At 39.7% G+C, this 27,349-nt stretch overlaps 2 protein-coding genes across 2 annotated transcripts; one reads left to right on the forward strand and one right to left on the reverse strand.

Annotated features, from left to right (window-relative positions):
• Nucleotides 1–151: 151 nt before the first annotated feature.
• cisd2 (CDGSH iron sulfur domain 2) lies at nt 152–4,370 on the reverse strand. Its single transcript, XM_085778529.1, has 3 exons — nt 4,209–4,370; nt 1,067–1,281; nt 152–870 (listed from the first exon to the last, which is right to left on the reverse strand). Exons 1-3 carry the CDS (start codon nt 4,309–4,311, stop codon nt 781–783), a joined length of 408 nt encoding a protein of 135 aa, XP_085634655.1. The 5' UTR covers nt 4,312–4,370; the 3' UTR covers nt 152–780.
• Nucleotides 4,371–6,572: 2,202 nt separating this feature from the next.
• Nucleotides 6,573–27,058, forward strand: suclg1 (succinate-CoA ligase GDP/ADP-forming subunit alph). The gene is made up of 9 exons (XM_085778542.1): nt 6,573–6,644; nt 8,899–8,999; nt 12,393–12,509; nt 12,767–12,979; nt 13,513–13,570; nt 14,069–14,152; nt 16,588–16,739; nt 22,577–22,765; nt 26,636–27,058. Exons 1-9 carry the CDS (start codon nt 6,611–6,613, stop codon nt 26,660–26,662), a joined length of 975 nt encoding a protein of 324 aa, XP_085634668.1. The 5' UTR covers nt 6,573–6,610; the 3' UTR covers nt 26,663–27,058.
• The last annotated feature ends 291 nt before the right edge of the window (nt 27,059–27,349 follow it).

Raw genomic sequence — 27,349 nt, forward strand, 5'->3', positions numbered from 1 at the left:
CACCGTGGTTTGAAATGTTTTAAGGCAACAGAGTTCAATAGAAAATGTAAAACTCAAATGTTCAAAGGCTATGAGCAAAAATATATTTGAAGAATAATAAGTAGCCTCCCATACACACAATAACTTATAAGAGAGTATTTCACATTCTGACAGTATGTTAATATTTGGCACACAGAAAATCTGAAATTAGAGAAAGAACATGAAAAAAAAAGACTGACTGTTCAATAATGAAAGAATCATCCAAACTGAAAACATACAGTGCAAAGTGATGGTTACAGGTTGGACAAGTATGAAGTATTTCATTTAAACAGTCATTTAACTAGGACTACATGTTTCCCCTGAAGGGTTCAAATTACCGTACTGAAAGTCAAGATAACGTTACTGAGATTATATGTTTCAAGTTTTCCCCTCAAAGTGGTCCCAATGCTTTATAATGGATTACCAAAACAATTGAGACATGACTATAGTTGAATTTACATCATATTATAAGGTTGTTGTGAACAGTAACCATAAAGAAACACAAAGAAACCCTTCTTAATGCACAATGCCACCAAAGAACCAAAAATACAGTTTTCACACAGTGAGACTGTGGTAACGTGTTTTTTTTTTTTATGTGCTAGGACCACTTTAAATAAAGACTCAAGAAGTTAATTTTTCCGACCAACATAAACATGACACCAAGTTCAAGACTAGTAAAAACAAATAGACAAAACTAGAAACTGTTAAGAAATGAAAACTAAAGACTGAGGAGGTGAGAAGAAAACTCCCAGTAGCGGTTGATTATAGTATCTTCTTTTTGAGTATTAGTGGTCCAACGTTGTCTCCAGTCAGCTCATTGTGCTTTAAGTGTGACTTGTCGCAAACAGGAAACTAAAACAGGAAACAACTGATTATTAGCTGATCAGACAGAGACAGAAAAATAAACTTCTCCTTTGAAAAAAATATATATACATGTATATATACATACACATTTACATGTATATATATATACACATTTATACATTTACATATATATATATATATATATATTGAATAGAAAAGGTCAGAATATAACCCATGGACTTACAGTTTTGGAGCGCCAGCAGCGGCAGTAACACACATTAGCACTGTTCAGGTCCTCAATGTCAATCTCATTGACAACTTTTGGGTTCTCTTTCTGGATCTTCAGGTTGATCAGGCTGTCTCTCTGCTTCTTCTTCTTAGGCAGGAAGGGGCGAATGGTCAGATAGCCCAACAAAGCCAGGATGCCCAGGAGGGGCAACAACCGGAGCCACTCAGACACTGAAGACACATCACATACAAAGATAGATAAGAAAGTGTGAGTGTGAGAACACAGACTTCCTGCAGGCTGAAAACTGTACTGTGTGTGTTAACAACATTTCTCACACTAGATGCACTAAGGACTTACTAACTGTGTATTGGCAAGAACCTGGCAATACAACATCCTGAAGGTGGTTGATGATATGATATAGGCCTACAGCCATATATTGGGATACTGCAGGTCATACTGTATATTGCTTTTTTTTTTCTTCCAAAAATCTATTTTTAGAAAGACTTTTACAGTATAAAGCACACACAATGCTCTATGCAAGAACAAGTACAGTTTATCTTTAGGTATTTTGAATTTCACGGTTCCTATGAACACAGTATCACTTCATTAAATATTGTGATATTTTAGTGCGTCAGTTTTTTTTGTTTTGTTTTTACACACCATTATATATTTTCAACTGTGCACAAGATCTGACAGAGGATTTCTTCAAACAATGCTGTGCTCATGTATATTTGGGGTAAACCTGTGTATAGGTTTTGTCAATTTATAATAAAAATGTGAATAAACACAATCTTGCAAATGCATAGTTTTAGGTCTAATTTCAGGGTTTCCCGCAGCGCTTTCCTGTTAAGGCGGCCGCCTTAACAACAAAGAGCTACCGCCTAAACTAACATCTTAAAAAAAAAAAAAATTGTAGCGATATTCGCCGCCCCCCCCCCCCCCGTCGGACGAGTGGCCGCATCCTCTCACACACATACTGTACACACCACAGAGAAGCGCGCACGCAGAACAGCAGCGCGTGTTGAAAGCGAAACTTTAATACGGCACGGCGCGGTGCGTCCTCCCCCGTCGATCGATCCCCCCCCCCCCCCCGTCAACAGATCTCCGCGCTACCACCCCCCCCCCGTCAACAGGTCAGACACCACCTTAACTAACAAATTTTCTGGGGGAAACACTGAATTTCCATCCCATTTTGCTGAATGCAAGGTATCTCACAGTATCAACGGGACCAATAAAGGTGAACCAGTTCATTCCTTATCCTCATGTCCTCTCTATTATACAGAGTACCCTCTCACACTGCAGGAACACACTGAGAAGTGCTGTGGGAAAACCCATCACCCAGGCCACCACCATACATGGAGAAGACAGACAAATGAAGCACAGTGAGGATTAACTACAGTTATATAATTTTACAATTAGCTACCAGCTAAATCCCGGCTCCTGGAACTTTTGATAACACTCTTATGGCAATTAAAATACTTTCAATAAAAGGATTTTGATGCCTAATGGGACATTTCTAATCCCTAAATCTCTTTAAGGAATTATATTCAGTGTATGTTACATGTAGGAGCATTTCATAAATCTTCAAACTTCTAATCCGAACTAACTAAATAAGACAAGCTAATTTATACCATAAAACATAGAAATTGGTTTTATCTTGAGGCAGCATCTGGAAACATTAAACTTTAAATTGAAGCCCATAACGCTAGAACCTCAGATAATCCTATTGGTACCAAAATCACTGAACTGTGTGAGAACTTAGTACTACTCAAAAAGTCCTAGCATGTCATTTGTCACAGAATATTTTAGCAATGCACAGCTAGATTTGCTTTTTGACTACTTTTTTCATTCCGCATTGGACACTTTCCAAGTGGGTTTGTGTTGGATGAGAGGTTGAAATTGTTGATCAACCTAAAAATGGACTTTCAACTCACTCTACTTTATAATTTTCTTCTGTTTAGTGTCAGTGACACGTTGACTTCTGCTGTTGGAGAGTTTCACACATCAATGCATTAGCTTCTGACTTAGTTGGTGCACAAAGCCATGATGTGGGCAATGGTGTGTGGTACAGTAAATGTTTATACAGACATACATGTAGTCCCATGAGATTTTGGAAATTTACAGATATCCACTGATACAACTTTTTATTCTAAGAGCAGCGACAGGTCCAGTAACAGACCTGTGCCAGCGCTTAAACCCTTTAGATCTCACTGTGCAAAAAATCATCCGACTCACTTTGATGTCAGGTATCAGTCTGCCATGGCTGAATAAGTTACTGATAAATAAAAATAAAATAAACACATACTGAAAATGTTACTGAATAGTAAAAAACCTGATTCTTATATTGGCTCGGATCATGTAAATGTACTTAATGTGAACTGGTCACTTCATAGCTTATTGTTTATTCATTGTTGTTTTGTGTATGGATCCCCATCAGTCATCACCATAGTGAAGACTATTCTTCACTATACCCAATCTGTTCAATAGGCTCATCATCAGCACAGTTGAAATTGTCCATCATCAAAATCTTTTTTTAAGGGGCTAAAAACATTACTTTAAAACACAAATTAATAAAAATGAATGTAGATCTACTCACTACCTACTTTTTTGTTGGGGTTCATGAGATCATTGGCCAGGTGAAACGAAGACCCTGAAGCAGACTGTGTTTTGGACTGTCATGTCTGTGCATCATTTGATGGTGAGAGCAGACCGAGGTGGTTGTACATAATCGTATTGTATTAGAGGCTCTTAGGTATTAGATTTCTCATTGTTGGCATTTAAAGGATATCAAATACACAGCCGAGGACAGGCTGCAATGGTTAAGGTCAAAACTGTGTCCACTTTTAAACACAGAAGCAAACTTAACTGCTGACACACACACTTTGACAGGGACAACTTTAAGGTCATTACTAAGTTGTTGTTCTTGTTGTTGCTAAACTTTCTTCACAATAAAGTGATGTTTCTTTAGCAGAAACTAAACAGTACTAACTGAGGACTTAGCACATGTATGGTAGGACGCACGCACACAGGCTGTGTATTGGCCTGCATGTTAGCAGCAGAAGTAAAGGGCTGTGTTTGCTGTGAAGTGTCCCCGCTGAGTTCAGGACTCATCTTTACTGGACGAGTGAGAAGTGCAACACGGCTGCTGCTAACTCACCTGTTAGCCTTGCAAACCCGCCGATGGTCTCCGGTAGCGGCAGCTTCTTGAGGTAGGCCGGCAGCTGGACTTTTATTATCCGTGAAATACTTTCTAAAACCATCGTGAACTGCTCCTAATCTTCAGGTTTGGCTTCAATAGTTCCTGTGGTTCGTTTATGTCATTGCGTACATTTTCTGGGCGCATATTGTCACCGGTACGTAAACTCCTCCCATTACAGTTGTAAACCACCGGAAAACAGCGTAGATGGTTTCGTGAATAGACGTAATGACAACATGTGACGGCGGAGCATGTAACCAATCAGCGTCGGAGGAGTTGGTGGCTCCTGATTGGACAACTTGAATTCCGCGTGACGGAGGTGCTCTCTGAGTATTTCAAGTACTCATCGTAAAACTGAGTTTTTAAAATAAGTAAATAAATAACAGAAGACAAAATTAACAAATAAATAAACACTTTATCTCACGACCATAATGGTTTGTGATCATGAGTGTTGATAGAATAAACATTCTTGAATGTATATATCTATATTATTTCAATAAAGCTGATTGATACTACACTGTATACCACACTACTGTATAGGCTACTAGGTATCCTACTCTGATCTTGTAGCTATATGCTCTACAATCACTTGATCCTTATTTCATATTTCACAGGATGGTTTCATCTCACTAGATTTTTCATCTGATAACAACCCTATGTACATTACATTTACTTCATATGAAGTGCTCTACAACCCTGCTTATCACTCTACAATATTTTCCTCATGATGGAAAAATAAAGACAACATATAAGCCTACACACAACATAAATGGCTGCTTACATTTGTGTACAGTTCATGGTCACATGATAAGACTTACAAAAACAAGCGCCATAAAAAGTGACGCTGCATTTGATGTCAATACCCATAGTGTCAACCACAAAGCTGCTCAAGCAGCATGGTTCATACATATTCATATTTGTATATGTAAATGTTTACTTTGAAAACATGTGGTTAAGAACATACAAACATACATATTGACTAAGCTGCATGTGAGTTTAGCACCTAAGGCAAGACACTACAGGCAAAACACTGTTTTTTCATACACTGATCAATTTTGAGATTTTGGGCTATTTTTCTTACTCAACATGTAGGCTTTTTTTTTTTTTTTTTTTCAGAAAAGTTGAAAGAAATGGTAGAAAAAGTTATTTTACTTCATTTTGTCTTCTATCATCAGTAGATTTCTCCTAAATTCACCAAAAGTTAGCATGCTACTGTGACATATGCTGTGCCTGTTGTCTGAACCTGATTTCGTACAGCTCTCTCCTGAACAATTAGCCTATGTAGGCACCAAACATTTCCATTCTATCAGCAACAAATCGTAAAAGTATTATACATGAACAATCTATGGATTTTTGCAGTACAAGTCTTTAAAGGCAGTTTTCTCAAAATGAGTTTCCCCTCATACTCAGAGCCTGAAATCTCCACTTCAGCAGCACCTACAGACAGTGAGTGATAAAAAGTGATAAAAAGAGATATCCAAAATCCCCTCTGTAAAAACTTCTAAATCTATATCAACAAAATAAAACAAGAATTTTGAATTGTTGTCCATTGTTCAGATTTCGGTTCTGTAAATAGCCTAGTGCATATTTCATTAAATAGGCCTATTGCCTAATTTACATATTTAATCAGACAATTTGACAAAACTTGTAATAGCCTACAGAAATATTTGTCTTAATGCAAGTGAGTGAAGTTTCATAGTGATGTTAGAAGTTTTTACCCAATTCACCTGTCCCCCCTTAAAAATATGAAATTGAACGGTAAAGATTAAATGTTTCAGTATAATTTAGAGTAATCAATTCAGCTTAATCAGATGTTTCCTCTGCCAGACTCTTTCCAAGGTCAAGTGTGTGCTTATTTTTATTTTAACTATCAATGTTGTTGTGGTTGTTGTTGTTGTTGTTGTTGTTGGTGGTGGTGGTGGTGGTGGTTGTGGCTGTTGTGGTGGTTGTTGTTAGATAATGTGTGTGTAATGTGTAGTGTTGAGGGCTTTTTATATACAGTCTATGATTCAGGGTGACACTACTGAACTAATCCTTGTGCCTGATGTGCCCTCTAGTGCTGACAAAGCTTTCTTTCAAGTACTCGTGTAGAGAACACCAATACCCAGAAGTCAGCGCGGCCCTATGTAGCCCACTCTGTTGCCTTGAAATAAATTAAATGCTGGTATTTGTCTTATAAACCACATTCACGGATCGTAAAAACACGTATTCGGCTGATTATAAGCAAACAGAAAATACAAGATATCTGTTGTGAAATAACCCTGTTTTTAAAGTGTATTTTAAAATCCACGGGGATGTTAATAGGCAGCTAAAGTCCGACTGTCAGGTCTTCAGCCTCCGGTGTCATTGGTGAATGACCGAAGATGTCTCACAGCAGGTTGTTTGCCAGGCTGCTTTGTAAGTATTTATTAACAGTTCATACTTTCACTCAACGTAGCATTTCCCACTGTTGAGTTTCAGTATCATTGGTTTATTTATTGCACCCGTGTTGTACATTAGCTGAGCATCGTGGCGTCTCTCAGTCCTACACTTGCTCCTGTCAGGTAGCTTCAGGGCTAGTTAGCCACATTAGCCTGTCGACCTGACACAATGGTAAAACCCATTGAGAGTTTGTCACCAAGCTAACTAGCTAGCTTAAGGCTAATGTCCCACCGAAATCTAACTCTAACCCCCAGGCCACGACAGCCGGTGATCTTTGACCTTGTGTGTCCTCACGACTAAAATGTCCCCGTGTCCACTCACTGTGCTCCCCGTGTTTACTGTACCAGAGTAATGTTGTTGAGGGTCTGGAGGCAGCTGCAGGAGCTGCTGTTGTTGAGTGTGTGTCTGCAGCCTGCCCTGTAGCCGGACAGCTCGGTGCATTACAGAGATTTGACATCTAAGTTTTATTTAGAAGGTGCTTTGGTAAGAATGCAGTTTGCGTCTTTGGTTTGTATCAAGTCTCACAGTTTGTGTAGCGAGACAGGACCCCTGAGATGAAGTGAACTTTGCACACTGTCACAGATAAGTTGTCACTGAGGCACAGGGGGGAGACCAAAGTTCAGCCATTCATGTCTGGTAACGTGTGTTAGCCTGGTCTTGTACTGCTGTCATACTGCATGCAGTGTAAAACCAAAGTATAGGCTAACCCATTGAGCTTTAACACCACACAGAGGTTCACCTAGTCAAGTGTTCACTTCTCATCATTTGTTGATGGCTTTTGTTTGATGCATTGAAGAAAGGGCAAATCTGTTTAATCTGATTAATTTAGATTAATTGGTTCAAACTTGTGTGAATGTGTGAATCAGACTATTGATCTTCATATGTTAATAGACCAAACTCTGAATGAGTCTTGGGTGAGTTAGAAACAGGATATGGTTGGGTTTCTTTACTTAACTAAACAATAGATCCATTATCAACATTATGGTGTTCTAAACTCTTGTCTATCTATCTATCTATCTATCTATCTATCTATCTATCTATCTATCTATCTATCTATCTATGAATGCTCAGCTTAAACATCTCTCGACTCTAACCAACTACTGTATCTGTATGTTTTGATTGGTGCAGCAGCAGTATATTACTGGTCTTAACTGTGGTGTAAGGTTGTTGTTTACACTGACTAGACCTTGTCCAGGCAGCTGTTTCACAGTGGAGTTAAAACTTGATGGAGCCTGCGGTATTTGCACTTTGACCTGTATGTGTCTTGCCACTTGTTGTGTCTAAACACTGGCATTTGATGTCACAGCTGTCTGAAGCTGTGCCATTAAATTGAACTGCACAGTAATTGTATGAAGAAGCAAAATAATAGTTGGTTGAAAAAGAAACAAGTTGAAAAAAAAAAAAAGAAAAGCTACTTCATAATTCTGTCAGATTGTGGCTGTGTCACATTGTAAGAAGTTATTTTAATATGATACCCTTGCTTGAAACACCACTGCAGTTTTAAAGAATGTTAAAAGACACCAAGCACTCTAGTGAATTAATACTTAAGAAATAATGTTTTAATAAGAGTACATGCAGTTACCCAGCAATGTGCCGGTAGTGTCCTTTTTTGACATTGATATTAATTATCATTATTATACTCTGGGAGCTCAGAGAGACCTTTGTAGTAAATGATGGCACAACACTTCCAATCAGTCATTGTAATTTGACATAATGTGTTCTCATGTGTCAAATTTGATTCAGTATCTGACACCATAACAAGTCCAATAAGCTGTAATAAGCCATCATCTCTAATTAAAAACCATACACAGCAAAAAAAAAAACTAAGTCTGGATGTGGCCACACAGGTGCAGTAAAACTCAGTTGTCAAGTCTGAGGAAAGTTGAAATTGTTGCCCAGCAACAATAAATGTTGAAGCACAGAGACTGTCAACAAAACATTGCAAGGTCTATGTGTTGGCCTAAAGGATGTTTTCTTGAAAGAAAAGTGAATACCACTCGTGGTGCAACCTTACTCTATTCATGGTGAAAAGTGAAAGCTCTGCGTTTGTTGAAAAACTGCACTGTTTTTCTCTTCAACTTGTTTTTTTAAATAACAGCTTAAATCTATGTATGTATTTTGTGCATGTGTTTCATAATCAGGACAGTTATTGTCATTTTCTGTGAGCATGTGAATAGGAGGATTTGATTGATTATTTGATACTAAAATCTGTCTGTGTTTCTCCAATCAGTGCAGCAGAGCGGAGTCAGGCACTGTTATACAGGGTCAAGGAAGCACCTCTACATCACCCAGAATACGAAGGTCATCTGCCAAGGTTTCACAGGGAAACAGGTTTGTGCTGACAACTTGATACCATCAATATGCTTTTTTAAAACTATTATTATTATTATCATTGCGTCACTTGAGATTAGGTAACAACAGTCTTCCAGCTGAGAGATCTCACAGACACATTTCCTCTTCTTTCTTCATGACTAAGATCACAAAAGATACAAGATTCTAAAGCTTCGTCGTCTCCACCACCTGTTAATCTTCTCACAATTTGTTTTTACAGTCTGTTTAGTCAATTGCAGAAAATGATTTAATTCAAGCCACAAATGTGTTTCAGAGCACATTAAAATATGTGCAATATACAACAACTAACCTACATGTTTAGACCCTCAGTTCAGTTATAGAAAAAAACCTGTGTTGCCTCAGGAGGGGACACAAAGAGTCACACTTCCTGTAATTCAAAATTTCCAAGCAAAATGTTGAAATTAAGTCAAAAAATGTATTTTCCTTTTTCATGATCTGTGTTGATGCTAAAAACCTGATCTTGGTTTCAATTTACTGCTGCGTGATCTTAAGGCATCTAAATCAGATTTGTTCTGGTTTCATTACAGTTTATTTTTTGGGCAGAAAAAAATAAACTTTCATTTTAACTTTATTTTTTTCCCCACGACTAGCCATAGTCATTGTTTCAGTCAATAATAATAACTTTGTGTGACACATTGTTGACCCTACCAGTTATTTTTCAAAACGATGGAGAAGCTCAGGTGATTCATTTTGAACCACTTCCAGTCAAGGAGAATAAAAATCTTGGCAAGTGTGCTCAACAAGCCAGAAACACGGACTTTAAAGATTTATATCCCTCCCTCTGTCCTTGTGCACATTCCATTTTTCATCTCCCATTTTCTCTTCAACATAATAAAAGGTTGTTAAATATAGTTCCAGCGAACACTCTGGGTAATTAGAAAAGGATGAGAAATGAAGCAAGTGCTATTGAGTGCACATTTTCATGTCTTTCTGGCTTGATAAGCAAACCATTTTTCAAATTTATTGTCCCAACATTTGCGATAATAATGACTGGCAAAAACAGCAAAGTTAGCAGGGTGAAGGGGTACATTACATTTGGGGGGAAAATGCTGATTCATGGCTTCTAATACCTCTTAATAGGCTAGTTATAATTTTTACATTAAGGTCATTTATTTTCACTTGTAGTTATGACCCTTGGCTACTTTATCTACATTGTTTCAGCATCTATTCAGCAATAATTAACTGACTACAGACTGATAGGACCGATGCAGCTGAAAATCAGCTCAGACTGCCTACGTGCACTAATTTTCTGAGAAAGTACATTTGAGATTCGCTCAGGATTTCATTTCCCAAAATACATTGTGCTCCCTTAACTGTTATTACTGCTTTATCTTGTTTGTTTTCATTTCAATTGGGCCCAGGGTGGGATATCTGTACCAAACACAGAGCAGTGTGAAACACAAGTACCAACACTGGTCTGGTATTCCAAACACCACCAGCACTGTGTCTTTACTCTGTGTGTTGGCATCTTTTCACATTTAAGTGTCTATGCTTTGTATTTTAAGTTTGGAAAATCATCTTATATCACACACGTATAGAATATGTTTTGTATGGGCTTGTCCCAGCTGTATTTTGTCGGACATATTTTATATCTGAGGGTTTTTTTAATTGTCTGTAAAACATAAACTCGTGGATTTGTGAGATATAAAGCGGTGAAAGTAAAATCCACATCATATGTCCATTATATACATACATAATCATATCTTTGTATACCGTATATGACCAAATAGTCACCTGCGTGCAAATACGCACCTGTGCTCTAAAAGCCGCCGGGGGTCTGACCTCATTCAGCTATTATAAACGCCCATTCAATTAAAAGCCCAGGCGATTTAATTACACTGGTATTTGCATCAATGATATTGAAGCATTCAGGGCTTCAAAATGCAAAGAACCAGCCAGAGGAAGCTTGAGCACAGGGGAACTTCAAAAACGTTACGCCCACTCTTGAATAAGTATAAGCACTTCGTCCGTGTGTGTGTGTGTGTGTGTGTTGATTGTGTGCTGATTGCTGTTGAGTGGTATCCCAGGTGTGGGCTGATGATGGCAGCTGATGGCAGTTGTGTTACAGTGTGTCACACAGTTGTGTTGTGTACAGTGTGTTGGTTTTGTTCCAGAGGTCCTACGGTGACCTCCTTGTTCTTTGCAAATAATGGTCTGGTGCTGGTCATTACAAAAATAAATAATAGCCTGTTGCAAATACTTATAAACGTCTGGGCTCCAAGTTGATTTTGCATATTGAACGCCCGGGCTACTAAATGGTCATATACGGTATGTTGTCCAACAAGTAACGGCATTTCAGAGCTGCCAGACTATGTTTGAGGTAATTAAGAAAAAAGTGTCTACGTCACAATGTTTGTCCCCAGAAAGCACTGACAGATTTATTCTTCAACTATAAAATATTTCTGCTCAGTCTCTACATTGCTCACTCACAATCTATAATTGTCCTCACAGAAAATATTAGGCTAATGTTACAGAATAAAGCTGCACGTGGTTTATACTTCATAGTAGGCTATACCACTGATTTATCACATTGATTTGCATCAGCCTCAAAGGTCTGTTATTAGTTAGGTGACATTAGAAATCTAATCAGAATAAAATAAAACTAGTATCTTTTTTTGGAATTTTTATTAGCATGGATGCATCATGCATTCATAGTGATTTGGGTTAATTACTCACCTTAGTGCCGACTGTCAACTCCCCAGCCCCTAAAGTACAGCACAGAGCCACCAGATGTGTGCTAGACCCTGAAGCTCTGAAAAATAAATGGGCAATATGTGTCAGTGTGGAGACAGCCTGAGGTTTAAATGTGTTTCCCCTGACAAATTTACAAAAACAATTGAAATTCAAAATCAATTAACAAATTAGATGTGTTTTCTGTTTGGGTTGATGCAAATGAATCGACTCCATGACTGTCAGGAATAAAAAATCCTCCATCTGTGGCAGCCACGACAGGTTCCCTATAGCCAGCTTGGAAGTGACAGCATGTCAGATATTTTTTTGTAAACTACCTTTCTTTGGAGATATTTTCCAGTCACCGTTGGAGAATATCCAAACCGGCTTTTGATTTGTTTTTTCAAATGTTCTGCGAGGAGATTAAACTAAGCTTACATCATTATTTATCTGTCAGGAGCGTTTCGAGCCCCTCTCATTGAATATATTTACCCGTAGCTACATCTCTAGCAGAGCCCATGCTCACTCCTGTACCCATCCCTTTGCTCTGAGACACAGGTGATTAATCTTGGATGGCAGCATATTTCCTCCTTCCTCTCTGTCTGTAATGATATCTCAAGGTTGACGCTGCAGAAGTGGCTGTAGCCCACTTCATTACACACTTGTACACGCACTGACTCGTCTCTCCCTCTTCCCTTGTAGGGAACGTTTCACAGTCAGCAGTCTATTGACTATGGATCCCAGTTAGTTGGAGGTGTTTCCCCCGGCAAGGGGGGTAAGACGCACCTTGGTCTGCCAGTCTTCAACTCAGTCAAGGAGGTACGTGTGGCTCCTTTTCCCTCTGTGGTTATCCATGCTGTGTGAATACATAAATATATTAAACACAAAAGCTGAACTCTGTGCTGTGGAGCTGACACATTTGCAGCAAATATCCTGTGAAGGACTGTGAAGTTTTTTTCAGATGTTTTTTGAAAAGGAACATTAGGTGGCAGTATTTCATAACGTGAGAATATCCTCTTTTTTTCTCTCTCTCTATTTTGAACACATGACCAATACCTTCTTATTCCTTACCTCAGGCGAGGGAGGGCACAGGGGCAGATGCCACTGTGATTTATGTACCTCCTCCATTTGCGGCCGCAGCCATCATCGAGGCCATTGATGCAGAGATGCCCCTGGTGGTTTGCATCACTGAGGGCATCCCCCAGCAGGACATGGTGAGAGTCAAACATAAGCTGCTGCGCCAGGGCACCACCCGCCTCATAGGCCCCAACTGCCCAGGAGTCATCAATGTAAGCTCACACACTCTTTTTCAAACACACATTTGATGCACATTTTGTTTTTTCTTGTTGTTGTTGTGGCTGGGAGGCCTGAAAGCACAAGTTCTCTCTCAAGGATCCAGGAGTAATTCAGATTTAATGCATTAATATTCTGCTCAGTCAAACTTGTATTGGTGGAGGGAGCATCAATTTTATTATTTATTAGGTTGAATAATATTATCTGGATTTTATTGTAGAACCAAATTTGCACTAGGACCAGGAACAATTAAAGAAATTATCCTCACTCATTAAGATTTATGACATGAACTGTCTTGAATTTGTTCTTGTTTTTTTGGTGTAGAAAAGAAAAGCTTAATAGTTAATTGTTTTTTCCGCGAGAAGAAGAGAGATCTAAAACAAGTAACAAGTTCAACAGGATACAGGTGAGTTTGAAGTTGAGGAGATAGGTAGATAGACAGGGATAGTGAAGGGAGAAGTGTGTGTGACTGGTTTAATGGCAAATAGTCTTTAATTAAATGAAATGTCTGAAATGTATTTACTTGCAGCCTGGCGAATGCAAGATTGGGATCATGCCAGGCCACATCCACAAGAAAGGAAGAATTGGTGAGTTTTCCTAATTTATCTGTGAAATCACAGGAGAATATTTGCTGAATGGATGCTCACATGCTCTTTAAATGCTGACTGAGAGCTTAAAGAAGTGTGAAGGGAAAAGAAAGGGGGGGGGCGACTTAATTTGTACTAATGTTATCTCCACATCATTGTATGTAAATGGTACAGTAGATGTAGCTTCTGCCGCTGACAGCTTGATAAGCAGTGTGTGCTGCTGCTGGCCACTGAACCTTTACAGGAAGTCTGTTTTTAATATAAATCGACTGCTGTCATCCCCAAATCGCACGCAGAACAGCTGTTATAGGACTGTGCTGTGACGGTGATCCTTTCTCTCTTGCCGTCATATTGACAACGATTCATTCAAAGATGGACAGAAGAAGATGCTGCGTCTTATATCATTTTATCACCCTTGATTGCAGCATTGTTTTTGCAAGGCTTTTAGAAAACAGCATTTTGTGATGTTGCTGTTTAATTCTTCAATCTGTCTTTCAGGCATTGTGTCCAGGTCCGGTACCCTGACATATGAAGCTGTGCACCAAACTACACAAGTGGGTCTGGGCCAGTCCCTCTGTATTGGTAAGATGGCACAGTTACACAGCTTTTAGTGTTATATCCAGACATTATTAAACCAAGCAAACAGCTTGATATAAAATAAATAATTTATCATGAAACTGTGTACGACTTCAAGGGCGGAGGAGTTTTAAAAGATTTTGATTTTTACAGAGAAAAATATAGAAGGTTTTATCATTGCATTCAGTTTGAAGAGCAGATGGTCACCTGATAGCAGCCTTATCATTGTAAAGGTTACAGCACATAAAAAATGACCAGACGTACCAAAAGAGCTGCTGTAATGACTCTGTACCGTTTGACTTCAGTCTTTTCTCTAAAGACACAAAGGAGGCAATCTATTCACCCCATTCACCTTCCACTGAAACTCATCAGATGCAAATGCATTTCAGCTCAGATGTTTTGTATGAAAAAGCCACTTACCACCTCTCTGATAATTTCTCAGGCGGTCCTTCGTATATCTGAACGGTGAAGTGGCTGCTTTTTTATTTTTTTACGAGCTCTATTGAGAAACTGAGGATGCCTTTTCCTTTCTTGTTTTCCAATTCATGATCCATGTTGATGCCACTGAACATGAACTAGGCAGCTAATTTATTTGGTGTCAATGAAGCTGCAAAAAAAGCCATAACATGATGACATAACTGGGGTGTAGAGCTTTTTTTTTGTTTAATGCTCTCAAAGCTCTTAGATTAATGCCAGGTTTTGCTGTATGAGTTTCAGGTAATAGTCATTTTCTAACTCCCAAGTACAGACATAGAGCTTACATCACTGCCCATCCTGTTATTACAATTTCTTACAGCCTTGTCTCTGTGATTCACCGACTTTACTTCACCGCCTGTGGATTAGCAATATGTGCAGCTTTATAGCACGGCCTGAATCTGACTGATTACATGGAAAAGTCACTGTTGCTGTCTTCAAAAAACAAATTGAACTAACTTTTATATCCATCAGTCTTGCGCAGCTCATTGTCATTCTCATTGAGATGATCAGAGCCCATTCAACCCAGTGAAACCAGTAACTCTGTCAGGCCTTAGCCACACATAAGTAGATTTTTTTTTTTTTTATTTAGAAGAAAAAAAATGTTTTTGTCGACTTATTTGCCACAAGAGAATCTGTATTAAAGGGCTGGTTGGACACTTGAATTAACCAAAAAACAACTTGGGTTCATTATTATTTAGACATTTTAATTACAGTGTGTCCTCTAGCCAGACTTCATGCAGCCAGGACTGCAACAGTGTTAAATATTGTAGAGTTCATTAAGGGGGTTTATTAGTGGTTCTGCTACCAACTTCTTAAATCTGAGTATGACCTAGGGGCTACAGCAAATTATAGTTTGTGCAGTATTTAATATCACTGTCATTATTATTGCTGGTAGTGTGGGTTTCTTTGATTATTATTATTCATGCAATATTTTTCTCTTGGTGTTGGCCAGGTTGTTTTAACGGTTTGAATATAGATTTAGGTGACATTTCATCCATGAAGATTTGTCTCACAGAGGTTTTACCCACGCGTTTATAGATCCTGGTGAAATGATTCTCCAAAAATATTATTGGGTTCTTCTGATTTGGAAAAACTTCATAAGTCGTGATCCTTAGGTATGAAATGAATTAAGGGCATCATGAAACTACCATGAAGGGATAAAGGTGGTTTGGTGCAGTTAAACCATTAAACAAACTTTTGAAGTGACTTTGAAGTGAAATTGAAAAACGGTGTTCATTTGTAGGTCCAATTTAACCTGTAACGAACTGTGGCTGGTCTACAGTGATTTCTGGAAATATTCAAACTCCTTTACTTTTTTCTTTGTTGTGTTAAGAGGTAGAATTTAAAGCAGCTGCAATCAACACCACCGTATTAACAATAAGTATCAGGATTACTCGTATGTGAGGTTATTACCTGGCTCTCTGGCTCCCCTCAGCCCTGTGCAGCTTTTCCTCAGCTCATTATTTTGGTTGTAGAGGCTGGAACTTTCCTCTCGCCGCTCTCATTGAGCTGTTTCCAGAACCAGTCGTTACACAGCAAAAAAAAAAAAAAAAAACTTTGATAAAACCACTTTACCTGTTCAGCACCAAACTGCAACTAGACACCAGTATAGCAAAGCATTAAGCAGCCTGACAATTCCTACAAAAATGGGTGAAGACCATCAGGGACATAAAAGGCCAGTGCACAGTATATAGGACCAGAATCATGGCTTCCATTAAACCCAATGTTGGACATAAGGGAATCTAGAAATATGTCATGTGCTCATAAGCAACACTTCACGACCCCAGTGAACACCTGAGAACAGTCTCAGTGCTGATCATCCGACCATATAGACATTATTTCCAGTTCCACCAGCTTTTTATTCTGCTCTCAAGCTGAACAGACGTGTGATAGTCAAATATTCACAGCATCTTTCCTTTGAGAGTCTTAAATCTCCAACAAGGGTTTGCTCTGTCTCCTGCAAGGTATTGGCGGCGATCCATTCAATGGGACAAACTTCATAGACTGTCTGGAGGTGTTCCTGCAGGATCCCAAGACGGAGGGCATCATCCTTATTGGAGAAATTGGGGGCAATGCAGAGGAGAATGCAGCAGAGTACCTCAAACAGCACAACTCTGTAAGGAAATAACACACTGGACACCCATTATTTCACTTCACTCTCCTTGTAATATCCTCCGCTACAGCGCGTCACCTCAGCAGATATATCTGTTCGTATAAAAAATTTATCCTTTTCTGAATTAGCCCTTAGTCATGCCCTTTCAAATCTATGAGCTGCAGTGAACGCTGGAATCCATCGTACAAGCCGAACAAGGAGGAACTGTAAAAGTGCCCTTTCTTTTTGATCACGGCCTCAGGCTTTCCTGTGTGCTGTCTGTGTGAGTTGTGTGAGTTGTGTGATAAAGAATGATCGGTGTGATTCACGAGGCATGTTCTAGAAATGTTCAATGTTCACGAGGAGTGAACCTTTTTTTGCGATGCCCACATGTGATCAGGAGCAGCGTTGGTGGCGACTGGTTTACGGAGCCGAGTGGCCTCACCAGGCCTGTGCTTGGCATTTTGCTCCTTGCAGATGGCTTTTAATCTGTCCATTTTTCCACGTGTATGTGTTTGTTTCTGTGCATGTGCGCATGCTTATAGTTGCTCCCGAGCTGAGAAATGGATTTGATTTGCCCTCGGCGGCTTTAATGAATGCAAATCTCCCGCTAGCGTCTCAGGAGAATAACTTCTCTCAGTCGACAAATAAAGTACAAACACCAGCACCACACACCGCCCCCACTCTCTCACCCAATCACCCAGAGTGTTGACAACGAGGGGCAGTTCAAATGAAACACATGCATGAAAAAGCCCAGCAGAGCGTGGGAGTAAGCTGCAGATCTTCCGTTGAAAGTCAATTGTGTGGAACGTCGAACACCAAATAACCAAATTTTTAATAGAGAAAGCTCAAAAGAAGACGGGAGACATTGTTTCCACATTGTACCAAACGTAACTTTTCTTGCTTTAGATACATTTGAATTCAAGTCACCACTACACTAACCTACCCAGAGCTGCCGCCACATGTGAATAATTGTATTAATGTGAAGCACAGTGTCACTGGAAATAAGCAGCAGGTGAGCTTAGCCAAATCTCCCCAGTATAAATACACATTACAAAACAGTGAAGGTAGATTCTCTCTGTAACGAAGATCAGGAAGATTTAGCTCATCCGTGTGCTTCTTCTTTTTTCAATATGTGTTACCTGTGATGGGAATGTTTAGCCTTGACATGGGTGAAAAAAATCAGCTCACATGTTGTGCGCTCATTTGTTATGAAACACTTCACTCTAGGCTGTTATGATGATAAATTCTCAGCTTGTGGTAGTTTATTCTTAATAGCTGCTCAACAATTAGTTAAGGAATCTTTCATTTCACCAGTGATTTTCCAAGATGCTGAAAACTTGATTATAAGCCTTGTTTTTAAATCCTAGTTATTTCCATAGAACCTGAGATATTAATACTATTTTGATACTTGTATAGATGTTTTTAAGTTTTTATTTTTTAAGTAAAAATATCAAATGAAGAAATATCATTAGCCTCTCTTAAATTGAGGATTTGGTCTTTTTCTTTGTCACATGATAGTAAACTGAATATCCTTGGTTTTTAGAGTGTTGATCAGACCAAAGACATCACCTTGCTCCCTGCAAACAAGTTATTCCCATTAGTGAAGACGACAAAATAATTCATGGAAAAAATAATTGACACATGAATCGATAATGAAAATAATCACTAAAAGTTAATGTTTTGGGAATCATTATTTATTCTCAAAAAGTGAGATAATATACTTTATCACGACTGCGTAGGTGTGGTGTGACCAGACTGATTGACGGTGATCTGGCAACATAATAAAGCAACTGGCCAACTAACTGGTTCTAGACCTGTGAATTTCCACCCACACCTCAGATTTGTTCAGTGGTTTTTAAATAGGTCTGGTGGTTTGCCCACTGAACACTGTTCGTTCCAGTAGAAGGGAATACCCAACCAATCAGAGCCTAGTGGGCGGGATTAATGGTTACACGGAACTTTTGGTTTTCCCTAAATACACACTCCGACAACTTCAAAACACTCTTGTGGAGAAGTTGTGACCTGCACATTCACCACGCTATGAAATAATATGTAACATTACGACACATGAAACAAATACTCGGAACTACTTGAAGTCACTCCGCCCAGCAGCCGTGTCTGGAATGTAGTTCCGGCTACACATTTGCCTTGCAAACAACTCCGTATCGTAATGTTACATTATTATTTCATAGCGTGGCGAATGTGCATGTCACAACTTCTCAACGACAGTGTTTTGGAGTTGTTGGATTGTGTATTTAGTTCCGTGTGCCGCGTCTCTGCGCCTCTCTCAAAACAACATGTACCGACAAATAAAGGTAATTAACGTACAGAATTATTTAATGCTATAATGACTATAGGGATAATGGCAATGGGCAAATTTGACAAAATGTTGAACTATCCCTTTAAATGTTAAAAATTGAAGTGGTTTGAATGCTCTCTGAATGCAGTGTGATGAAGTACCAGCAGATTGTATGAGACAACAACTTTTTCCTCAACTTAAAAACAGTGATAAGACCCAACATTAAAGCAGATATCAGTGGAATGTTTTTGTTAAAGCAGATAACAGCGGCACGGCCGTTTCGGCTAATGCTGTGTTCAAGGCAGGCTTTTGAAACCGTAAGTTACAGCTTCAAGTCACAACTACGACTTGGTAGCGTTCCAGGTAACCCGTAGCTCGTGTTTTTACCGTCCTGTTGTCTGTGAAAGTTCCCTATAACGGCCACTCGTAACTTCCGACCCGTGAACTCGTACCAGATCGAACTGGTATGACTTCACAGGAAGGAAAAACACAAAGTACGAGTTTCCTTGAACGCACCATGAGTTAGCAGCCCCCGCCCTTGTCAGGCATCAATTGGTCCTCGTGCTACGTCACCACATTCATGCGCATCCCTTGGCTGCACACACAGCCCTTCATGCCGTTCTCTCCCCTCATTGGATAACACTTGTATCCCACAAGGAAAATTTTCTCCTCGGGTTACAGCAGAGCAGAGTGACGGAGAGACTCGTGTTTAGGCTGAAATACTTCATGTAAGTGATTGCTGACGGAAAATAGGACTATTTAGGACTTATATTAACAAAAACATTCCACTGATATCTGCTTTAATATAAGTCCTAAATAGTCCTATTTTCCGTCAGCAATCACTTACATGAAGTATTTCAGCCTAAACACGAGTCTCTCCGTCACTCTGCTCTGCTGTAACCCGAGGAGAAAATTTTCCTTGTGGGATACAAGTGTTATCCAATGAGGGGAGAGAACGGCATGAAGGGCTGTGTGTGCAGCCAAGGGATGCGCGTGAATGTGGTGACGTAGCACGAGGACCAATTGATGCCTGACAAGGGCGGGGGCTGCTAACTCATGGTGCGTTCAAGGAAACTCGTACTTTGTGTTTTTCCTTCCTGTGAAGTCATACCAGTTCGATCTGGTACGAGTTCACGGGTCGGAAGTTACGAGTGGCCGTCGTAGTTGTGACTTGAAGCTGTAACTTACGGTTTCAAAAGCCTGCCTTGAACACAGCATTAGCCGAAACGGCCGTGCCGATGATATCTGCTTTAATATCTCATGAAACAGACAAAATTGTTCCAACGTCGGCAGAAAATTGTGTTCAAGTATGGACCACATCATTCATAGAAGTTCATTTAGAAAATAGTTTTTTTTCCTCCACTTTTTTTTTTTTTTTTAAATGCTTGACACTTCACATTAACTTGACAAATTCTGCCACACTGGACACATTTAGTATCGAATGTTCAGTGAAATTAAAGGTCCGGTGTCATGATTGATTTGTGTCATGCAACATTAAATATATTGAACTCCTATTTGAGAAAGACACATTATACCAGAAAGGTGAGGAAGTATTGATCTGAGTATCCATCAATGTTACAGCTGAGTTACTGCCGACCGTTTATCTACCGACACCTTAATTCAGTAAAATTCAAGAAAACAAGCTTATATTTCCCACCAGCTTCTGCCGTCAGATTTTATGATGCAGGGCATATTTCAGGGTTCAGTCTTCATCAGTGTCTGCGGGGCTTGCCAACCTAATATGGTCTTAAGAAGTCACCTGTATCAAAGGTATGCCTATCATTACTTCAGCTTCGCAGGCTCTCTGCAGGCAGAAATAGGTTTTACACAGGAAAACCATATTACAATTTGTTTCATGCATATCAAGTAGGTCGGAGTATTTGGCACCTAAGCTACCGTAGAGGTTCATGGTTTCCTTTTTTTTTTTTCTTTTTTCTTTTCCACATTTCAGCCTCTTGACTTTTAGCCCAGCCTGTCTCCACTGAGCTTAGCTAAACCCCTTGTAATTCTGTGGAAACAACACCGAAGACTAACGCAGGCTGTAGTCTGGAGGCAGCCTTGAGTAAAAAAAAAAAAAACAGTTGGTTGGCTCCACATGTAGACACACATGCCAGTTTCATTCATGCTTACCTGTCATGTTTATAGGGGTGTATAATTGTCTCATTTTGGCTTTTTAAGCCTGTGAATACAATTTCTCACCTCAGAGCAGGCTGTAGTGTGTTTATAGAACAAAGTCCTCCACCGGTTGTGTTAGTGGAGTTGGGGGAACTACCCTATTTGTCTCATAATTAAGGTAATATATCTGAACTGCTAACAGTGGAAGACAAAAGACGAGTAAGGGGAATGGTGGTGTGCCTCCCCTCCCTGTATGCATTGTTAGTGCTCAGTATCCAGGGAGGCAGGGATTAATAGAGTAATTAAACCCCCTTTCGTTTGAGGTAGATTTAAGGCTTGATTCACATGAGGGTGGTTTGTTTATTCTGAACGTGATTCGACTTCTGAACACTGACTCGGGTTTGGTGCTAATTTGTTTTGTGCTTACATTTTTCAATGCACAGAACAGATGCTTGTCACATATTTAGAGCACTTTAAAGTGATATTCCTCCTCTCTCTCCCTCTCTTCATTTCCCTGTTAACTGTGCAAGTGTTAATGTCTCATTAGCGGCACACTTCTAGCCAAGGTCCTCAACGTTTCCCTGGCTGATGTATGTCCCTGCTAGTCTTAATTATCAAAAGTCAACTCCAGTTTATATTAGTGGCTGCCATCTTGTCCCTGCCAGTGGCGGCGGGGGGGTGATTTTGGAGCTGAAATAGCAGGAGGTGTGGGTGTCTTTGAAGGACCTCGCTGTGTTGCTTTGGCTGTTGCCACATTCGCTCTGTGAAAACAGTCTGCCAGATGAGCCACAGGCCTCTGTTGAAAGCCTAGTACTAAGAGTGCATGTGTGTGCACACAAAGCCATCCTCTGCAATTATATTGTTATTCCCAACTATGAAATATTAGCTGCTGTGCGTACACACACACACTCACTCTGTCCTTCCTCCCTCTGGTAATGATGTTATTGCTGAAGATGAAATATTAGCTCTCTTCACCTTGGAAATGATCTTAACTGTTGAACCTAACATCCATCAATGAACAAGCAGCATGGACAGGCGCTGAGCTAATCAGTGCCTGCATGACTAATTACCATCTCAGAAATGAGATGATATGAAATGGCAGGAGCTTGAGCCTCTATCTGGTCATACACCAACCCATGCAATTAAATGGCTTGATTGACCCTTTGTTTTAATAATGCAGGCTGAGAACGAGATGGCTGGTTAGACAAGCCTGTTATCATGGGAGCACTGTAATAGGAGGACATGGAGTGTTTAATTTCTAATGAATGAATAAAATGCAGGTGCAGAAAAGCAATTCTTTCTATTTTTGTGCATTCGCCTCTCTTCTTTTCATGCCCTCCTCCTTTATAGTAAAGTTTCCTCAAACTTTCCCTCAAGCCTGTTCTCTTTTTCTACCACTCTTTGCCGCATTTCCCACACATTTTTCTGTCTCTCCCTCTTCCAGGGTGCTAATTCAAAGCCTGTGGTGTCCTTCATCGCGGGGCTAACTGCTCCCCCCGGCCGTAGGATGGGCCACGCCGGCGCCATCATCGCTGGTGGAAAGGGAGGAGCTAAAGAGAAGATCGCAGCCCTCCAGTCGGCCGGAGTTGTAGTTAGCATGTCCCCGGCCCAGCTGGGCAGCACCATGTTCAAGGTGAGTCGTCTCATTGTCGTGGACAGGGACAATGATAGTTATTGTGACACTTGTAGTGTGTTGATGGGGAGTATTGGAGGACATGACCACATATCCATAATTTTTATAGAAGGATGTGACTAAATAATTTATAGCACTTATTATTCAATACTTATAATGCTCATCATGAATGATGTTTTGCAGACAGGTATTATTCCAATTCATTCATAATTAAGTACCGGTACTTGTTTTTTAAGTCTTCACTACTTAACTGATAATAAAGCACTTAGTTTATCTCAGTTAGGGTGATAAAAAAAAATTACACACATAGACAAATACTAAGGTCATGTTTCAGTTTTACAAAGGAATAAGCAAACTGATAAAAGCTGGTAGCCAACATGCCTAGTGAGCAGGTAGTAAAATTACATTGTAATAACATTGTAATAATCCTCCAAAGAACAAAACAGCTTGTGATTCTCAGCTGGTCATTAGTTACAAATGTGAGGAGGTTTACTGGGAACAGGAATTACTTCTTTTTTGGGAGGGGGGGAGTCGTGAGGTTGAGAAATTTTACTATGCTTGTTGTAAAGGAAAGCAGAAGAGAAGGGCAGAGATTAATAAATGCATGTTGACAGTGGCTGAGTTGGCGCTACTGCCTCTTTATTTCAATTTATCTCTAGGGAAGCACTGTTAACAAGATGTATAAAAAGTGAAAGCATGTATTACACCCATTCATCATCTTACACTTTCATTACCACTGCTGGCACTACTGCACGCGAATATAGATTTACACATGTTTTTTTCCCCCCAAAGTTTAATTCATAATCATTGTGTGTAATGATGAAAAACGTGCTACGCGGTTGCTCATTTTGCCACACATTGTGTTCATACATCTCTGTTAATCTCATTGACCGGGGTAATGGGAGTAATAACACGTAAGAGGAGCGGCATAATGCTTTTGGTGCGGGAAACAATGATGACCCCCAGTAGCAGCTGTGCAGGTCGTGGAGAGCTCCTCCGCCGCCCCTGACCCGACTCAGCCTCCACATGAGTGTTGGGAAACATAAATTTGCCGAAGTGGATACATGCGTCATCATATTCAATTAGGACTTCATGAATAATTCATATTGCTGCAGCAGATGTTTTTATGCTAAAACACAATAAGCTGAACAAAATGACCTTGTCTAGACTTTACATTCTGCATCAAAATGTGTATTTGATACCAAAAAACAGGCGTGTGCTGCATTTTTGACAGGTTTGCACTTAATTGAAACGTCTGATAGAGGTAACGATGCTTTTACTTTACCAAGTGGTACCAGCTAAATGGAACAAACACAGCTGAAGACGCTGTTGTTCTCAGCGTTACATAAGCATGTCGTGACACATTATTCATCATCATAATAATAATTACAGATACAGATTCACATTATCAATTCCGCGGTAGCATAAACAGGATGCGGCATGCTGCTATCATTACCACTGTCTGTGTGTTGATAATATTTTCATCTCTAGCCATTTGCGTCTTGTTGAAAGTAAAATATGACGGACCAAATGACGTTTGGTTTTCAGAGTTTTTTGTCGAAGGCACAGCTAGCAGACAGGTGCATAGAGAAATGGAACCATGAAATATTAATAGCTGAAATATGATACACCATCAGTTGCGAGTTTATTAGGAATATTTCAGTCATCCTCAGGGAATAGATATTACATAATAAACTTTTTTCGTCAACATTAGGTTCAGACAACAAGCAGTTCTCATCTGATATTTAACATGGAAATATTTTCCTTACGGTAATGTATTTGTTTGTAATACACTTTTACTTCAGTTTTATTTTTTGTTTGGATCTCTTTTTTCAATTATTGATACATGTTTCCAGCATTGTGTGGTTTATATTGTCCCTTTGATTGGCTTCTGCCGCTTGTGGCCTCACCATACAGAAAATGCTGTTTTCAGTACTGTGCGGTTGATGAAATCCCAAGACATTATATTTTATTTCAATAGACATTGTTAAAGATTTTCAAACAATTTGTTTCTGTTTCAGCTCCATAAATTATGATTAGTTATTCTTATTCACATTTATTTTTTTACAGGCTCTTGTTCACAAAGCTGAAAAATGTATTATGTATTCCTTTACAATATAAAATATTCATGATAAGCAAATAACTCGGCAACAGTCATCAGATTCTGGTTCTAATATCTCTGAACCGTGGAGGTCCATGACATCATGTTTTTCCCAGTTAAGCCCAGCTCACTTCAAACAAGCGAGAGGAAACACACACATTAAACTACAGACATCTGCAAAAACACCCAACTGGACGAAGTTTGTGTCGAAGTTCCCAGGATGATATAAGATGAGAAATTATGAGTTCTGTGCCTTTTTACATTTAAAAACTGTATGCTAGTGATATCCAAAGGAATTTTTAGTGCCACTGGTGCAAGGACAAGGTGTCTGAAAACATATGTTTATCTGAGAAGGACCACATTCATATTCAAGATGGTTTAATTGCGACCTTTTACTTGTTTGCAAAATATCTCAAACACATAATCACTGCAGCAGAACTAGATAGCATTATCCTATCCTGCTCCATATTCATGCATGCACATGTTGACAGATGCGTGCACACAAACAGAAGCGTTTAATCTCCGGTCTCTGTTGCTTCAATGAATTCCAAACTCCCCAAAAAAACTTGACGGCAGCTCGCAGACCGTATTTATGGCGCCCGCTCTCCTCATACATCTGGCCTCAGGTGTGTCAAAGCCGTTGTCATTGCCAGCTTGTAAATGTCTCACTGTTCATTCGCGTCATGTTTTCCTCTGCTCTCCTCGGTTTGAATCCAGATGTATTTTTCACCCGTCCCTTTTGAGTGGCAACCTCTACTTTTCTCATTGCACTCCCCCGCTTCCTCTTGACTTGTCTTGTCAAGTGTCTGAGTCTGTCTCACACAAAGTCATTTTTTTCCCCTTCTCCGACACAAACCACTCTAGTTTTACCTTGGTGCTATCATTCCTGCAGTCCTCTTGAGTTACCGTCTGCTGCCGTGGACCAACAAGCACCTCCCTCCTCTTGTTTTTCCATCCCATTACTCTTTCTTTGTCCTCACTCTTCCTCTACAGCGTTGTCCCTAATTACTGATCGCTTCGCCACTCCCTCCTTTACCCCACCTCATCTGTGAAGCAAAAAAAATCTAATGAATGAGGGCCACAATTCTCCAAACCACCTACCTGTCCAAATGTCTCCTCGTTCATCTCGTCCTTCTCAGAAAGTCGAGCTGAGAGAGGAGATTATTTTCTCCTCAAGGTGGCAGTAGACCTCCAGGTATCTGCAAGCCAGATAGCAGTGAGCCACCATGTGCAATGAGTACTTGTGTGTTCTGTAGACCTGATAAATGACATTTGCATTAAGTTACTTTCCCCCTGTGGAATGGAAAATTCTCAGGCAACGACATATTCTATCATCCCACAGTTTGTGTGATATTTTGCAAATTGAATATGTAAATAGCGACATCCTTTTTAATGGCCAACATAATGCTTCCTCATTTATAGTCACATGGTTGCACTGTGCTGATAAACAGAAACTATAACCACACATAAATCAGATTTTTGCAGATGTGGAGCGTGTATCAATCACAGGAAGTGAGCTGTTTTATCGTTGACAACTGGAACTTACTGGCACGTATGCGCTACGTGATGTGTTCTCTCCGGGAAAAACAACAGGCTCTCCAAAGCCGGAGCCGCCTCTGTTCTCCCCCTTTTCCTCAACAGCTGATCTAAAACACAGGATCAAAACAGAGCCGTGTGAATTCTGCATGAATAAATCATCCAGTTCTGTCTGTCTCACTTCATATCATGTTGTTTTTTTTCTTCTTCCTCTCTGTTGTCCATCTCTGTAGGAGTTTGAGAAGAGGAAGATGTTGTAGATTGTGCGAGAAGGCACCCATCCTTTTACCCCCCCCTGCTCCAAATTTGAGATGAACAGCCTGGTTCTGGAGGTGGATATGCCCTACAGGATCTGTAAACCCTGATTACTTCAACCACAATGCGCACATACAGTGTTTATATTGTAATTTCTGCCATGAACTTGTACCTTGCACATAATTAAAGAATAAAATATAGTGTCTTAATGGTATCCTAAATAACTCATTGTACCCAATGTCAAAGCTTTATAGATGGTTGTTCTTCCTCCACACAATGCCGATGGCTGAAGTGAGCCACGGTAACCTTGGTGATCTGTCATTCATTTTTACTCCTGTAAGACATATTCCATCACACATTTCACTGGCTGTCTACCTGAATAAGAAATATTTCTCATATCATTTCCTTGCTGTGTTGTGTCTGTAATTTTTTCTAGTGGCACTTTGGAGAAACGGTTGTGGTCCTGTTATGGAACAAGCTCATCTCTCTTCAGGTTTCTATCTTTTTGAAGTAAACATAAGGAGCACAAGACTGCATGTATAAAAACAGATGGTGATGCAAAATATATCAAATGAGCTTCATGTTGATAAGATTTCCACCACAACCTGTGCCAGGTACATATCATATGCCCAGAATTAATTAAGAACTGAGGGGTCACGATGAAGGTGCTTTTAAGCCGTACATCTGTAGAC

Source organism: Trachurus japonicus, chromosome 1 (genome assembly GCF_045865225.1).
Source record: "Trachurus japonicus isolate A0001 chromosome 1, Traja_1.0".
Lineage (NCBI taxonomy): Eukaryota > Metazoa > Chordata > Actinopteri > Carangiformes > Carangidae > Trachurus > Trachurus japonicus.

Bases quoted from the DNA above. Each gene is read 5' to 3' on its own strand.
- cisd2 (XM_085778529.1), bottom strand. From the start codon at position 4,311: ATGGTTTTAGAAAGTATTTCACGGATAATAAAAGTCCAGCTGCCGGCC. The intron at 1,282-4,208 runs GTGAGTTAGCAG...ATGTGTCTTCAG, and splicing joins CGGGTTTGCAAGGCTAACAG to TGTCTGAGTGGCTCCGGTTG. The intron at 871-1,066 runs GTAAGTCCATGG...TTCCTGTTTTAG, and splicing joins GCTGCTGGCGCTCCAAAACT to TTTCCTGTTTGCGACAAGTC.
- suclg1 (XM_085778542.1), top strand. From the start codon at position 6,611: ATGTCTCACAGCAGGTTGTTTGCCAGGCTGCTTT. The intron at 12,510-12,766 runs GTACGTGTGGCT...TCCTTACCTCAG, and splicing joins TCTTCAACTCAGTCAAGGAG to GCGAGGGAGGGCACAGGGGC. The intron at 14,153-16,587 runs GTAAGATGGCAC...GTCTCCTGCAAG, and splicing joins GGGCCAGTCCCTCTGTATTG to GTATTGGCGGCGATCCATTC.